Genomic DNA, 17,120 nt, shown 5'->3' on the forward strand with positions numbered 1-17,120 from the left:
TCTGCCTTCAGCTCAGGGCGTGATCCCGGCGTTATGGGATCGAGCCCCACATCAGGCTCCTCCGCTATGAGCCTGCTTCTTCCTCTCCCACTTCCCCTGCTTGTGTTCCCTCTCTCGCTGGCTGTCTCTATCTCTGTCGAATAAATAAATAAAATCTTAAAAATAAATAAATAAATAAATAAATAAATAGATAAATAAATAATTAAAAAAAAAGAAAGAAAAGAGCATTTCTAACACCCAAGACGACTCTCCTGTGCTCCTTGCTAGTCAATAAACTCCCAGTTACCACTATTCTGAATTCTACCACCATAGATTAGTTTTGCTGGTTCCTGACCTTCATATAAATGGCATCAGACAGTATGTGCTCTTGCGTCTGCCTTCTGTCACTCAACATACGTTTCTGAGACTCATCCATGTTGTTGTGTCTAGCAGTACTGTTCTTTTTTTATTGCTGTATATATTCCATTGCGTAATTATGCCATGATTTATCCATTCTACTATTGATGGGCATTTGGGCTACTCCTGGTTTTGTCCCTTATATGGATAAAGCTGCTATGAACAGTCTCGTACAAGTCTTTTGGTGAATATATGCACTCATTTCTCCTGGGTACATACTGAGGAGTGGAATTGCTAGGTTTGGAGAATATATTTAACTTTTGTAGATACTGCTAGTTTTCAACAATCTTTGAACCAATTTATTTCTTTAGTAGTAACATAGGAGAGTTCTCGTTGTTCCACATCCCCTCCAACACTTGTAATACAGTTTTTTAAAAACATTGCAGCACAGTCTTTTTTGGAATAAGTATGTATTTGATAATCAGAAAAAAGCTTCAACAATATAAATATTTTCATGGATGGGTAGAGAGAGATGTTGCCAGTGGCTTCCTTCTGCTTCCCATGCCAAAGACAACTCTTCTGCAGTCTCCTCAGCCCCGCACATTTTCTTTTTCTCCCGCACTCCCACTTCCCATGCCTTCCGAGCCTTCTGAGGCTGCATTTCTTTAACAAATCGTTATTATCTACTGTGCACCAGGTGCTAAGTGTCCAGTGGAAACAAAACGGACTGCTCTCTTGGAATTTATAGTCTACTAGGGAAACAGACATTAAACAAAAAAATAAGCACAAATATATCATTACACGTGATGTTTAAGAAAACACGGTGGTACAAAAGAGTAACGCTGGGGTGCAGGGCAGGGCAGACCTCTGAAGGAGTCAAATATAATGCAAAGCGTAAAAGACAGGACAAGCAGGAGGCAGAAGGAACAGCAGAGGCAGGGCAGAGGCCATGAGGCAGGGAAGAACTTGGCGTTTAAGAAACCGAAAGAGGATCCATATGGCTGGAACACAGCCAGTGACAGTGGCCCGAAATGGGGCTGGGAAGACAGGCCGGGCCCACATCGGGAAGGCCTGGTCATATATACCTCTAATCTTTCAGTTTAATTAGGTTCTTGCTTTCTTTGCAAACTCCACTCAACGTTTATCTCCTCCCAAAAGCCTTCTTGAATAATAGCACATTGTTCTAATTAGTATTATTTTAATTACATCATTGTTCCAATGACTTCATTATATAATTGGTAGTTTATAGGGTTTCATTCTTTTTCTGGAGACTATATTGGTTTCCCCAACAGAGGTGGGGCAGGGCCTTATTTCCTCTTTTGTCTGATCTCCTCCGAGCACTGAGCATATCAGGGGGACAGCAAGAGGCTGTTGACAGGAAGAGGCTCCCTTAGCACTGTCCTCCATTCCTGGAAAGCTCTGGAAATCTGAGCAAATAATCCCTGGTGTCCTGTCTTCCCTGCCTTGAGAACTAACCCAGCTCCAGGTCTTCAAAAATTGTCGTGGAACGATCACATTTCTCCAGGACCCACGCCTACTTTCCCCAACACCTCCTTGTGTCCATAGTTGATTTTGCCCCTCCCCCTCTCTAATCACCAGATTACAGGCTGCGCTGCTGTTGCTAAGGGAATGAGGGTGGGCAGGTGGGCGTGAGTCGCAGGATGGTACCGAGGGAGTCAGGGTGGTCAGCGGGAAAAGCCTCCCAACGGGGAGGAGGCGAAAGACAGCGATGCGTTTCCAAGGGCTTCTCCGCCACTTTATTCCCTTCTCTGTGCTACCTGCTTGTTCTCTCTGGAAGCTATTAGGCTTTTTTTTTTTTTTAAATCTCTGGAGTCTCAATTTTACCACCTTATAGCTTGTGGTCGGCCAGTTTTCAGGAAACAAGGAAGCTGTTGTCCATCTTGACTTGTCATATTGAAGTCCTTGTGAGAATGGGTGATGAAGGAGAAGGTCCCCGAGGACCGCTGACAATGCGGGATATTTTAAGGTGAGAAGCCAGAAGGGTTTTCTTCTTCTTCTTTTTTTCCCCAAGAAGCCAGAGTTTTTGAAAACTTGTGACAGAGAGTAGGGCTACGCATACTCCATTTTTTTTTCACAGACCTCCCACCCTGAAATGCGTATATTTTATTCTATTTACTTTAATTTTAGCAATGATGTAGAATTGTAGTACTAGGCTGCTGTCACTCTGACAGATCACCCTACCAGCTCAAAGGGTAAATATGTGGTTTTTTCCCCATAATTTTTGTATAGTAACAAGGTGAGGAACATTTTAGCTCATAAATTATTTACCAAACCTCACAGGCGTAATAGGCTGTGTGCATATTCATCAGGCCATCATCCATTATTCATAAGAAGTTCACTTCAACTGTTAGAAGAAAATGAGGTTGTTGATTGAAATGCTGAAGAAATGTGGTCTTTTGTTCTCCCCCCTCCTTTCTCCCATCTGAGTAAGTCTGGAAGTTTCCATCAAAAAATGATATTGTAGGAAGCAGAAATTTATTCCTGACATGCAGATGTGTAGATAAGAGGGAAAGAAAGCCTGGAGTAGGAAATAAATTGGCAGAATCAACCACCATTCATTTAGCTTGGCTAAAGGCCCCTGATTCCTGCTTGCATAGAGATTGTGCCCAGGAAGTGGCCAGAGGGGGTATCCTTCCTTGCAATAAAAGAGCAGCTTCAGCAAATCTGATAGAGTACTTACATTAACTAAGAGACAGGTCGCATTCTACAACTCAAGGAGTATTTATCATTTATCTTCTTATTTGACCTTCACACCAAATCTGTGAGGTAGGAATAATGCTCAAGATGAGAAAACTGAGGCTCAGAGAGGTTAAGTCACTTGTCTAAGGCCAGACAGCTGGTGATGACCAGACCAAGAGTAGAGCCTACATTTTCTTTCACATTCCATGTTCTTTATATAGTCTTCCTAAGGCCTCTGGATGATAAAGCCCACCAGTCCCAAGATAGAAGCATTTCACAATGCTTTCCATGAACCTTTGATTTTATTATTTTCCTTTTTTTGTATCTGGATTATTTCTGTGAACTGCAAAAGCAGTCTAGGCTTGAAAGCATCAAATAATACTAAGTTCCATAGAATGGAGAATAACAGATGTCCCTGGGACCTGCACAGGTAGTTAGCTGCTGTGACTGCCAACCCCCACCGCCACAGGAGCAAGCTGGGGATGTTATAGTCCAATCAGATCCACGGATCTGCGTTCAGCTGTGACCATGGTCGCTTACGAGCTGTGCAACCTTGGCCAAGTTAGCTTTTTTAAGCCATAGTTTCCCATTTGGAGAATGGGAATAACGCTCACTCCTAAGTTTTTGTAAGTGTTGAGGGAGATAATGTATATGAAACCCAAGTGTCAGCATTTTCGTCTCTTTTCCCCCTCCATTTTAAGGGTCACTTCTTTCTAGTGTATTTGGGGAAGCAGAATGCAAGGCAAGGTTTGTCTCATGCCTGTCTCCCAAATCTTCTGCTTGACCTTCTGTTCCATTTGGTCCTGGGCCACTCACTTGGCTGCTGGTCACAGCCTGGACCTCCTGGTGTGGTTCCTCTGGATGAAATGCAACTGTATTCACAGTGGGGCAGAGCTGTGAATTCTCCCCAACATGACTACACACAGTATTCTCTTCTGAAGGTTGGGGGAAGACTAAAGAGAATTCCAATGAATAAGGGAAAGCTTAAAATTTGCCTTTAACTTTGCCTATAAGCCAAATGAAAAACAGCTGAGAAGTTCAATCTTTATTAAAGGGTCTGTTCCTTTCATGGGTGTAGCCCCGACCCTGACCTGGCTCCCTGTCCTCAGGTCTGTTCCCTCCCCAGAAACTCCTCCTTCAAATCTCCATTTCTTTCTGGGAAGCTCCAGGCCCTCCCTCCCTCTTGTTCTTCAGCTACCCCCAGTATATTCCCCTAAATCTGACAAATCCAGTCTGGAAGAGGTGAATGGAGTGTGTGTGGTGAAACGGAGGGAAGACGCCACACAGCATGTGTCCCAGTACGTCCACCCGGCAGAACAGTCTAGCGGGGGCTGGCGCCCAAGTCCAGAACCGTTCCAGTCTCTTGGCCAGACTGAGATGCAGATGAGGCTCTATTCTTCTGTCTTTTGGAAAGTAAGTAATCTTGGGAACACAAACACACACCTTGAAGGAGAAAATGAAGTCTCCACCCCCAAACCGGCAAACGTCGGTGTGTGTTAACATTACTCCATTTCTTTGACTTTTAATGAGGACGGGATGGTTCTGATGCAGGTAGCTTGTGATTTCACATTGAGAAAAACTGATCAAAACCCCCAAAGAAGAGACACAGCCGCAGGATTTCCTAGGCTGCCCCTGCCACGGGGGAGCCCGCCCTCTGCATTATTATGCAGAGCTGGGTTAGTGCCTCTCCTACAAAGGCTGGCCTGGAATGAGCAAGGAGGGTCCATTTCTGAGTCAGATATCTTGTAATCCCTGTTCCCTTAGTTACACAAAAACCAGCCAAAGCTTTCAAAAAGCTGCTTCAAAGAGCCTGACTGGATTCTTCCACAAACCTCTGCCCTCCCTCTTTGGGCTGGAAAATGCGAGGTGGTTTTGTTCTTGCAGTTACAGGAGTCACGAGCAGAACACATAGTAGGTGTTCAATAAAGGTACATAAAATAGCTCTACCCAGCCTGACCGATTGGGAGTAGGGACCCAGCAGGAGGAGGCAAGGGGACTCCCTGAGCCCTCAGCCCACAGCGTACCCATCTCTACTGCAGCACTTACCAAGTTCTGCCCGAATTTTGCTCCCAGCGTCTGTCTTGCCAGGCACACTGGCAGTTCATTAGCCATCATCCTTGGCTTTTCCCTTTTCTTCATCCCAACATTATTTTTTAAAACACCTTTACTGTCACACAATAAGCCGCACATTTAAAATGCATGATTTGATAATTTTTGACATATATATTCACCCATGAAACCATTTCCACAATCAAGATAATTAACACATCCATCACCCCCCAAAGTTTCCCAGAGTCCATCTCTCCCTCCTGTCTCCTCTCCCCCAGGCTTTTTGTTACCACGGCTTAATTTATATTTTCCAAAATCTTATATAAATGGAATCCTACAGTATGCATTCTCTCTGGTTTTTTTTTGGCCAGGTTTCTTTCACTCAGCATAATTGGCATCACCCATGTTGTGTGGATCCATGGTTCATTCATTTTTACTGCACGGCAATATCTTTATCCATTGACCTACTGCCAGTCATTTGTGTTGTTCCCAGTCTGGGGCTGTTACAACTAAAGCTGGTATAGATACCCTGGTAAACCCTTGTGTGCTCACATGCTTTCATTTCTCTTGGGTTAAAGGGAGTGGAATGGCTGGATCATATGGTACGTGAATGTCTAATTTAAAAAAAATTATTTTGTTTATTGTTTTTTGTTATTTCAAGTTTTTATTTAAATTCTAGTTCATGGGGCGCTTAGGTGGCGCAGTTGGTTAAGCGCCCAGCTCTTGGTTTCGGCTCAGGTCTGACCTCAGGGTCCTGAGCGCCTTCCACGCTCAGCAGGGAGTCTGCTTGAGATTCCCTCCCTCTCCCTTTGCCCCTCCCCCTGCTCGCTCTCTCTCTGTAAAATAAATAAATAAATAAATCTTTAAAAAAATAAATTCCAGTTTGTCAACATATAGTGCAACATTAGTTCCAGGAGTAGAATCCAGTGATTCATCACCCTCCATACAACACTCAGTACTCGTCACTAAGTACACGCCTTAATACCCATCACCCATCTAATCCATCCCCCTGCCCACCTCCCCTGCAGCAACCTCTACAGTTAAGAATCTGTTTTACCGTTAGCCTCTTTTTTTTCCCCCGCCCATGTTCATCTATTTTGGGTTTCTTTAACTCCACACAAGTGAAATCATATGGCATTTGTCTTTTCTCTGACTGAATTATTTCACTTAGCATAATACACTCTAGTTCCATCCAGGTCACTGCAAATCGCAAGATTTCATGCTTCCTTACGGATGAGTAATATTCCATTGTATATATGTACACCACATCTTATCCATTCACCAACTGACGGACATTTGAGCCCTTTCCATAATTCGGCTACTGTTGATAATGCTGCGACAAACATCGGGGTATGTGTGCCCCTTCGAATTAGTACTTTTGTATCCTTTGGGTAAATACGTAGTAGTGCAATTGCTGGATCATAAGGTAGTTATGTGTATGTTTAACTTTTAAAGATCCTGCCATACTGTTTTCAAAGTGGTTGTACCATTTTACACTCTTAACAGCAGTGTGTAAGAGTTCTAATAGCTCTATATTCTAACACCTGATATATTCAGGCTTTTTATATTAGCCATTTTAATAGGTGTGCCAACATTGTTTTACTTTTTTGACTTGATAAGAGTTCGCATGGTTCAAAAAATTTTTTAAAATTTAAAGGTATACGGTGAAAAGTCTCACTTTTGCCTCCGTCTCCCCATGCCAACCAGTAACCACTTTTATAGGTATCTTGTGTATTCTTTCAGAATTTCTTTACTCAAATGCTAATGAATATTCTTAGTTTTTCTGCTCTTTTGCAAAAGGTATCAAGCTAACCACACTGTTCTGAACCTTTCATTTAAAAAAACATTTTGGAGAGCCTTCTCATTCTTTGTAACAGCCACACAGTATTTAATTGTATGGACGTACTAAGATTTATTTTACTAATTCCCCATTGATGGACATATGGGTTCTTTTTTAAAAAGATTTTATTTTTATTTGAGAGAGAGACAGAGAGAGAGATTAGAGAATGGGTGGGAGGAGGGACAGACAGAGAAGCAGACTCCCCGCCCAGCAGGGAGGCTGACATGGGACTGGATCCCAGGACCCTGGGATCATGACCTGAGCCAAAGGCAGATGCTTAAGTGACTGAGCCACCCAGGTGCCCTAGACATATGGGTTATTTCTAATCTTTTGCTATTATGATACTGCAGTGAACACCTTATACACACTGTGTCTCATGAGCGCAAATATATCTGTAGGGATCATTCCTAGAAGTGGGGATGGTGAGACAACTGGGTGGCTCAGTCGGTTAAGCATCTGCCTTCAGCTCAGGTCACAATCCCAGGGTCCAGGGATGAGTCCCGCATGGGCTCCCTGCTTGGCGGAGAGCCTGCTTCTTCCTCTCCCTTTGCCTGTGGTTCCCCGTGCTTGTGCTCTGACAAATAAATAAAATCTTAAAAAAAAAAAAAAAGAAGAAGAAGAAGAAGAAGTGGGGATGGTAATGCATAATATTGACAGATATTGCCAAATAAACCCAATAGGAGTTGTGTCAATTTACACTCCCACAATCAAATTAGATTGTAGTCAGAGAAAGATAAATACCATATGTGGAATTTAAGAAACAAAACAAACAAGCAAAGGGAAAAATGGAGAGACAGAGACACACAAACTGAGAAGCAGATTTAATTATAGAGAACTGATGGGTACCAGAGGGGGGTGTTGGGGGGTAGGTGAAATAGGTGGTGGGGATGAAGGAATGCACTTGTTAAATGTAAGTGGGGTTTTTTTGTGTTTTTTTTTAAGATTTTATTTATTTGACAGGGAGAGAGACAGCCAGTGAGAGGGAACACAAGCAGGGGGAGTGGGAGAGGAAGAAGCAGGCTTCCAGCAGAGGAGCCTGATGTGGGGCTCGATCCCATAACACCGGGATCATGCCCTAAGCCGAAGGCAGACGCTTAAGGACTGAGCCACCCGGGCGCCCCCAAAAAGTAATGCACTTGTTGTGGTGAGTACCACCCAGTGTTGTATGGAAGTCTTGAATCACTATATTGTACAACTGAAACTAATATTACACTGTATGCTAAGTAACTGGAATTAAAAAAAAAAAACTTCAAAAAACCCAAAAAGAAATAAATTAGAGTGTTTTATTCACAGCACTGCAAATAAAGTTAGCAAATGTTTGGATTTTACCAATCTGAAAACGGTGTTTGTGTGGTTTTTAATTTGCCTTTTTCTTATTAAGAGTGAAGCTGAACAGCATTTCACATGTTTAAAAGCCATTTGTATCTCCTTTTCTCTGAACTGTCTGCAAACGTCATTTTCTACTTTTTCTGATGGCTGGTCCTGTACTTACTGATGTCTGTGAGTTCTGGGACAGGGAGATTAGCCCTTTGTGATACAAATCACAAATATCTTTTCTCCAATTTGTCATTTGTCTTTTCGCTTTATGTAGTTTTCATCCCTGATATCAATTCTCTTAATTAGTCATGGACATTAACCCTGAGTATTAGTCCAGTCGTTTTTGCCTCCTATGTAGTTCTGGAATGCTGCCCTCCTTCTTTCTACCCCCTGCCATTTCCCTGGGCCAGTCGTCCATCAGCACTCACTAAAATTACTACATTGGTATTCTGACTGCTCTCCCAGACATATTTCCACTCTTGTCTCCTTCTAATCTATTCTACATTTTGTAGCCAGAAAGCTATTTCTAAAATAAAAACAGGATCACGTCACTTTTCTGCTTAAAACTCTTCAGTGGCTAACCAGTGCCCTTAGTTAGAAACCAATGTCTTTTTTTTTTTTTTTTTAAGATAGCAGACTCCTCACTGAGCAAGGAGCCGATGTGGGATCAATCCCAGGACCCTAGGATCATGACCTGAGCTGAGGTCACCAACTGAGCCACCCAGGTGCCCCCAAGTATCCAATGCCTTAAGATGGAATCCTTCACAAGCTCCAAGGTCCCCTGCATGGTCTGGCTCCTGTTTACCTCTTTAGCGTCACGTTTTACTAGACTTCACCTCCCATTCCATGGTCCCGCCATACTCAAGTGTTTCCACATTCTCCCTTTCCTTTCCATAAGCTCTCTGCATAAGCTGTTCCTTCTTGGAGGAATTCCCTTCACTTGCTAAACTTACACTCAGCCTTCAGATTTCCTATCAAACATCACTCCCAGCAGGAAGCCCTCCCTGAGCCCCGTGCAAGAGATTAGGAACCTCATCTGTGTGTTCTCCTAACACCCCACACTGTCCTCATGTCAGCGCTAGTCACATTACGTTAGGATTATTGGTTTACTTCTCTGTCTCTCTCATTGGTTGGACTGAGTTCTGGGAGGGTAGGGACTAAGCCTGCTTTTTCACTACTGTTTCCCTAGTGCCTATCTCAGGGCCTGGCACATAGTAGGTGCTCAATAAATAGTCGCTGAATTCATTCAAGAAAGGATGTCTGATAAATGCCTAAACGAACATTTCCTCTTGGTGGGGGAACCCAGGAGAACAAAGAAAACAGAAAGGTTCTTGACTCCTGTCCAAGAAAGTAGCCAGTTGCTCCGTAATCCCACCTGCCAGAGAAAACAGTGGCTTGTGACCCTTCCATTTCTCTTGGTAACCTCATTTGGCTCCGCCCTCCCTTGCTCTCTGCCCAGGTCCCAGAGTGATAAGCAAAATACCTAACGTCCTGCAGGGGAGGCACTGACCAATCTGAGGGCAACTTGCCTTGGCTGGAGCTAGGTCCTGGGCTGGGGGTGGGCTCCAGTGGAGGGCCAGAGCAGAGAGGTGTACTTGGGGAGACAATCTGGGGCAATGGCTATTTACCATCCAGTAGAAGTATCTGAATTTTTAACACCTGGTAGGGCCTGACCAAAACTTACAACCTGATTATCAGCTCTGCCCACTTCCCCTCTGTCCTCTCAGGCTTCCCTTTGCTCCTTTCCTTCCCTAAAACAGAGTCTAGAGTGGGAGGTGACACAAGGATTGTGTGACCTTTTTGGCAGACAATGAAACTGAGACCCTTGGGATGCAACAGATTTAAAAACAATGTAAACAGATTAAACAATGTGAACAAATTAAAAACAGTGCTTATAAAGTCACAGACCTGAGTTTGAATACTGGCTTTGCAGCTGTGTAACTTAGTTCAACTACTTAACTGCTCTGAAATACAGTTTCCTGATCTGCACCTTTCCTCAGTCTGCGATGGACAATGGATTACACATCTGTTAAGTTCACCCGTGCAAGATCTGATTAATAAATAGTATGGGATAGGTGGGAGCTGAATAGATGAGGACCAAAATCAGTCGGTGACAGAGTGAGAACCAGAACTAGTGTCTTGATTTGGTGGCCACTTCTTACACTCTCATTGACACGGGCTGCTTCAGTCAACACAATTTTAGGGTCCCCAAGGGCCACAGAGAGAATAAGGAAAGAAAACCTTTCCCAGGTTCAGTCCTTTATTTTCTGAAGCCTTGAGCATAGGGTAAGAGTTAGGATAGATTAGTGACTTCTCCAGTTTCAGGCTTTGGGGTAGACTCAATTTAGGATCTAATTTGGAAAAGTTAGGATACAGGGAAGATTTGTCTGATCTGACCTTCAAGGATTTATTCACTCCTTTACTGACCAATTACTGACTGCAAACTTCATGCTAAGAAAAGTACAGGGCTCTGGAGATCCAAGTCTACTAAAAACCACTGTTTTTCAAGCTGTGGGTCCTGACTTGTTAGTGGGATGAGAAACCACAACCAGATTTGAAAAAAATAAACACGAGAATAGAAAATACTACAGTGCACTGTATGTAGAAGGATTAAATACTAGGTCAAAAAAATTTTTGTTATAAATGTGTGTGTGTGTGTGTGCGCGCGCGCGCACTGGGTCATGATTTAAACCATAGCATTGTGGATTGTGGTCAAAAAAGTTTGCAAGCCCCTGCACCAGAAGGTGAGCTTCAAGAGAGCAAGGGCTTTGTTTTGTCGTAGAGCAGTGCGTGGCATTTGTGTTTCACAAATAAGCTGAATGGGTGAATATCTAACACTATGCCGCCTTCGGGAAGATTAGAGTCAAACACAAAGGAAAAGGTAAATATGATAGGATTTTCAATACTAATATTAGTCTGAACCAAATTAAAAATGTCTTGCTCAGTTCCATCTCTGTACTTGCACATAGGAGGCATATTATAAAATGTAGGATGTAAGGAAAATCTTAATTGCTGCGCTCAAGGATGGCATCTTTGCCCTTAAGGACAATTAGGTTAGGGGCGAAACGAAACAGAGAAAATATACACAAGGCACCATACAGGTCACCTGTAACAAGTGCCAAACCAAGGGCAGGGGCCACAAGCACTCCCTGGGAACCGCGAGCGTGTCGGTTTTAGTGCTGGCTGCTGGGGAAGACACCGCAGCGCACGCCCTGCCTTTGGTAAGAAAGACGGCGACACAAGTAAACACTGGCAGCCTGTCGGTGGAACAGACAAGGCAACGAATATTCCGCCGATGGTCTACCTTGAAAAAGGACAATGACAGCCAGACTGGCAAAATAAATCTGGACGGAGCTGAGGCTTAAATCGGGCTTCGTAGGAGGGAAACTGCTCGATAGGTTAAGGTTCGGGGAGCGTATTTCAGGCAGTTAGGGAAGCAATGAGAAATCCCTGCCCCTTTTGGAAAGGCTGTCAAGGTGAGGTGACCTTGAGTTGCTGCGCGTAGGTGGAAAAAGGTTCCGGAGAATAGTTTAATGGTTCTGCCTCCGAGTGCCCAAAAGAGAAAAAATTCCTGTTTTGAGACAATACCTGTATTTGGTTTTCTTCCCGTCGTGGGACGCGGGTGGGGGTTGGAAGACAAGACCCAAGGGGCGGGCCCAACGCGCGCGAGTAGGCGGGACCACGAGAGCCCTCCCTCTAGCTACTGGAAGCCAGGCAAAGGGGCGGGGTTTCCGGTGGTAGCGGCAGTCGGGCGTCGGGTGACGCTAGGCGGACGAATCGTCACGTGACACGGAAGTGACTACGAACAGGAAGAGGACGAAAAAAATAACCGTCCGCGACGCCGAGCCGAACCGGACCAGCAGCCACCATGAACAGCAAAGGCAAGGACAGGGGGCGGCTGGGGCCGTCGGGGGGAATAGTGCTAGCCTGGAGCGAGTGGGCCCGGAGCCCAGGGTCGCCAAGCGCCAGGCTTGGGGCGAGCTGCGCCTCGCTCCTGGACCAGCTGCAGTCCCGGCGGCTGCGCCAGACGCCTTCGTCATCCCCGAACTACGGCTACTCGCTCCTTCCCGGCCCTTTCCTCCTTTAACTCTGTGGCGCAGTTTGGAGCTGCGGGCTCGGGTGGAGGGGTGGGGGGGGAAAGGCTTGTCATGATGGGCATCTGCAGGAGCAAATGGGGAGCTATAGCAGGGATTTGGGTAGGCCAATGGAGAGCCGGCGGAGGCGGGGCGCCGCGCTCCGGAACCAGAGGCTGGCGCCCGGGCTTAACTAGTGAGGTGCCGGCGCTGGTGGGCGGACCAGGGGGCCAGAAGGGTCTCTCTCTCCCCCTTTTCCTTCGATGGTGGCCCGAAGTTCTCCCGATTCTTGTAATTGTACTAGTGCCTGGCAGAGCACGATCCTCAGCTGTTTCTCAGGACGTTTCCCTTTATCTTCTCTCGAGTCTGAAGGTTCACTTCCACCACTCACTTTATTTGGAAGTCGACCTTGAGTAGGCATCTATGCGGCAAATAGTCATAAGCACTATGACTCAACGGGGTCTTGGGCCGTTACACCAGGCTTGTGAAGACCACCCAGAGCAGGGGCAGGATGTACCCACCGTTGGGGTGCCCAGACCTGCCTTGCATCGGTGGAGAAACTTGGGTCCAGCTAGACTTTCCCTTACACCAGTATGTTAATGGAAGAGCGCTCTTTCTGTCCAGTTAGAATCCAACATCTTCAGCTATAAGTGGGGATGAGGGTGCAAAGAGAATGCGTAGTTTTCTTGGCCTCCGAAATCAAATCTGCTTGCTGCCACAGGGTTAGCTACCCAGTATGCTCTGTGCCATTTTGGTGGCTCTGTATGGTAGGCAACGTGCATTTTTGTCTTGTTTTCCAGGTCAATATCCAACGCAGCCAACCTACCCCGTGCAGCCTCCTGGGAATCCAGTGTACCCTCAGACCTTGCATCTTCCTCAGGCTCCACCCTATACTGATGCCCCACCTGCCTACTCAGAGGTGCTTCCACTTTACTAGACTTGAACTGAATACGCTTGGATCCCGCTTTCAGTCCTTAGCTAAGCCTGACTCCACATAGTTATTTACTCTCCACGAAGAGGAGAGAGTGCTCACATGAATAGTCTGAAGCACTGTATACTTCAGCAATTTCTGTTGGGGTTGAGAATGCATTATCTGATTATTCTGTGTTTTTTTTGGCACAGGCTGAGGTTAAGAAGATGAGTTTGCGTTCCTTGAGCCTAACATTAGCTATAGCAGGAAGTGACCTAGGAGAATACTGAGTGGCAGTGGAAAGGCAGTTTGTGTAACTCACAGTGTAATGTGCACAAGGACAATTAAGAATTGACTCATGAAAGAGATCTGAAATTGGAATGTCGTAAAGTAACTTGTTCCCTTCTCTTCTAGCTCTATCGTCCGAGCTTTGTGCACCCAGGGGCTGCCACAGTCCCCACCATGTCAGCTGCATTTCCTGGCGCCTCACTGTATCTTCCCATGGCCCAATCTGTAGCTGTTGGACCTTTGGGTTCCACAATCCCTATGGCTTATTATCCAGTTGGTCCCATCTATCCACCTGGTTCAGCAGTGCTGGTGGAAGGAGGGTATGATGCAGGTGCCAGATTTGGAGCTGGGGCTACCGCTGGCAACATTCCTGTGAGTATGACCTTACCAGAAAAACTCCGCTCTTGTGTGTTTTAACTTTCAGAAGAGATTACATATTCATCCTTTCACCATCCCTGGCTAATAGCTGTGGTTTTGGTGTAACCACTGATACCCAGTAGTCAGGCAGAAAGCAGTTGAGGGGGCAGGAGAACTGTGGCAACTCAGTAGCATCTGGCACATTCCCTGGGGTCTGAGTTAACCAGATGCCTTTGTTTTCCTATCTTAGGAGGAGTCCCGCCTGCTGCCTTTTCAGTTCCAGTTTGAAACTGGTCTAGTAATACTCCTTATTCATTCCATAAGCATTTACTTCAAATTTGCCATCAGCACGGCATTCCATCAGGAACCATGATGATTAAAAATGGAGAAAGCATCATCCCTATTAAGTAGCGTTTAGAAAGATACTAGAAATTTTAGTTGTTTCCGGCTTAGTTCTCCCACGGATAGGGATTAGAGCCCAAATGGTCCTCCCTGGGGCCATCCACTCAAAACCATATACCTAAAATGAGGTGAGAACGCTTTTGAATGAGTGGTAGGCTCTTGTTTGTATCTCTGGGTTCACAGAGAATACAGACCTGCTTTACAACCCAAATTGGTGGCAGGACTAGCTTTAAGATGTAATTGGTCAGCACACTGCCATCTTCCTAACGGATCCTGTTTCCCTTGTGTCCCACCTCCCTTGTCTCAGCTGCCCTGTGCCCAATCAACCTTGTCTTTTCCTTCCAGCCTCCACCCCCTGGATGCCCTCCCAACGCTGCTCAGCTTGCAGTCATGCAGGGAGCCAATGTCCTCGTAACTCAGCGGAAGGGAAACTTCTTCATGGGTGGCTCAGATGGTGGCTACACCATCTGGTGAAGAACCAAGGCCACCTCTGTGCCGGGAAAGACATCACATACCTTCAGCACTTCTCACAATGTAACTGCTTTAGTCATATTAACCTGAAGTTGCAGTTTAGACACATGTTGTTGGGGTGTCTTTCTGGTGCCCAAACTTTCAGGCACTTTTCAAACTTAATAAGGAACCATGTATTGGTAGCAGTACCTCCTTAAAGCATTTTGAGGTAGGGGAGGCATCCATTCATAAAATGAATGTGGGTAAAGCAGCCCTAAGGATCTTCCTTTAATTCCTCTGGAGTAATACTGTACCTTACTGGTCTTTGCTCTTAGTAATAAAACATCAAATTAGGTTTGGAGGGAACTTTGATCTTCCTAAGAATTAAAGTTGCCAAATTATTCTGATTGGTCTTTAATCTCCTTTAAGTCTTTGATTTCTATTACTTGTTATAAATGAAACGCATTAGTTGTCTGCCTTTCCCTTTCCATCCTTTGCCCCATGTCCCACCCTCACCCCTAGTCTTCCAGTTCCTTCCCGCCAATCTCCATTGAATCAATGGTGCAGGACAGAAAGCCAGTCAAACTAACTTCCTTCTCTCCTTGCACTTGTCCCCACTCGCCATCTTTTCACTAGTCTTTCACAAGGATCCTCTGAAACCCCCTCTGTGCCCCGAGCACAGGCCCCATTACTTCTGCTTTTGCATCTCCTCAGGCAAAAGTGGAGGGTGCCTCTAGGACCCTTCTCATAGGTTGTTTCTTCGTCCATGAACCAAACCCAAATTTGCTTCGGTGCCAGAAAAACAGAGCTCTGTTTGAACAAAGGGTTTCAATGCAAACTGTACTGTAAACGGGTTTGTGTAAAACGGGGGGGCAAGGAGGAGGATGCATTTCAAAAGCCTGATGACGTGAGAGCCAAATTAGGGGATGTCTTCCCATCCAAAAATTGGTTACCGTTTATTGTCGGAGCGTCTGATGTAGGCCCTCGTGGCTCCCGAGAATTCCTCAGCTGGGTTCGTGGGGTCATTTTATGAATCCCTCACTACAAAATGACTTGAGTCCAGTGAAATCTCATTAGGGTTAAGACTATTTCAGGGATCCTTAATATTTTGATTTTTGTTTTCTGAAATTGGATTTTATTTTATTTTATCTTATAATTTCAGTTCATCTAAATTTTGTGTTCTGTACATGTGATGTTTGACTGTACCATTGACTGTTATGGAAGTTCAGCGTTGTATGTCTCTCTCTACACTGTGGTGCACTTAACTTGTGGATTTTTTATACTAAAAATGTAGAATAAAGACTATTTTGAAGATTTGAATAAAGTGATGAAGTTGCATTACACCTCACTTCAAGGATTCCTTACTCAACTTGTTTTTACATTTCTTCTCCATCTATCTTTTACGTCCTACCCAGAATTCAGATAGGTGCTGCTGCTGTTCTCGGTGGTTTTGTTTTGTTTTTTTAAATGGAGCCTTTGAAATAAATTCAGGAGTACGAGGCAAAGATCTGACCATTTTCATGAGTCCCAAACTAAATGTTTTACTTTTCTTCATTTTACTTCCTAAGCTCTTTCAGAATCTTAAGAGCCTGTTATGCCAGAGGTATTCAGAACACAAACTTAGAAATAAGGCAACGACTGATTCTAACTTGCTCTAGAATTTGACTTGAGGAAAATATTTTAGTATGACAGTCTGTGTAAGTTCAAGGTGACCTTCAGTTTCTCCAAAATTCTGTGTGGAGAAATACTGAAAACGAATTGTCAAAATTGATTCTTCAACTCTTGGGTCTTACCTCGGGAGGAACTGAGCTTGGACAAGGGAGGCAATACAATTAAGACCTCAAAGGAGATTTAGCTTAATTCCAAAGTAAACAGTATTTGCGGAGCTATGATTTCTATGAAAACGTTGTGTCTTTTAAACACATCTCATCTGGGGACTGAGAACCAAGAAGCTTCTCTGGGCTTGATTCAAAGGACACTGGTGGGAAGAGTGGTAGGGTGATTGTTCTGGTTCCCTCTGTGTATACAAAGAATGGGTCTGGGAAGGGATGTCTGGGTGGCTCAGTCGGCAGAGCATCTGCCTTCAGCTCAGGTCATGATCCACGGTCCTGGGATGGAGTCCCGAGTTGGGTTCCCTGCTCAGTGGAGAGTCTGCTTCTCCTCTCCCTCTGCTCCTCCCCCACTCACTCATCCTTTCTCCCGAGTGTACTCTTTCTCAAATAAATAAATCTTAAAAAAAAAAAAAAAAAAAAGACGAGTCTGAGAAATTCTGGCCCTTGCCAGGATGGAAGGTAAACCATTTCATCTCCCAGGGTATGTTTCTAATGACACTCCCCTGGGACAAGCTTCCCACAACCATCTTTGTTTCAAACTCCTGAGACTGTTGTGGGAACTTCTG

General features: G+C 44.8%; 1 protein-coding gene across 2 annotated transcripts; it reads left to right on the plus strand.

Annotated features, from left to right (window-relative positions):
- Nucleotides 1-8,857: 8,857 nt before the first annotated feature.
- On the plus strand, nucleotides 8,858-16,070 carry DAZAP2 (DAZ associated protein 2). 2 transcript variants are annotated; one of them, XM_026501853.4, is made up of 4 exons: nucleotides 8,858-12,123; nucleotides 13,116-13,234; nucleotides 13,640-13,885; nucleotides 14,618-16,070. In XM_026501853.4, the coding sequence occupies exons 1-4, from the start codon at nucleotides 12,111-12,113 to the stop codon at nucleotides 14,744-14,746; spliced, it is 507 nt and encodes a 168-aa protein (XP_026357638.1). In that variant the 5' UTR covers nucleotides 8,858-12,110; the 3' UTR covers nucleotides 14,747-16,070. The 2 variants fall into 2 exon arrangements, with proteins under 2 accessions (XP_026357638.1, XP_026357639.1); XM_026501854.4 differs by having other exon boundaries at nucleotides 12,003-12,123; nucleotides 13,640-13,808.
- Nucleotides 16,071-17,120: the final 1,050 nt, after the last annotated feature.

Source organism: Ursus arctos, unplaced genomic scaffold, assembly GCF_023065955.2.
Source record: "Ursus arctos isolate Adak ecotype North America unplaced genomic scaffold, UrsArc2.0 scaffold_26, whole genome shotgun sequence".
In the NCBI taxonomy this organism is placed as follows: domain Eukaryota; kingdom Metazoa; phylum Chordata; class Mammalia; order Carnivora; family Ursidae; genus Ursus; species Ursus arctos.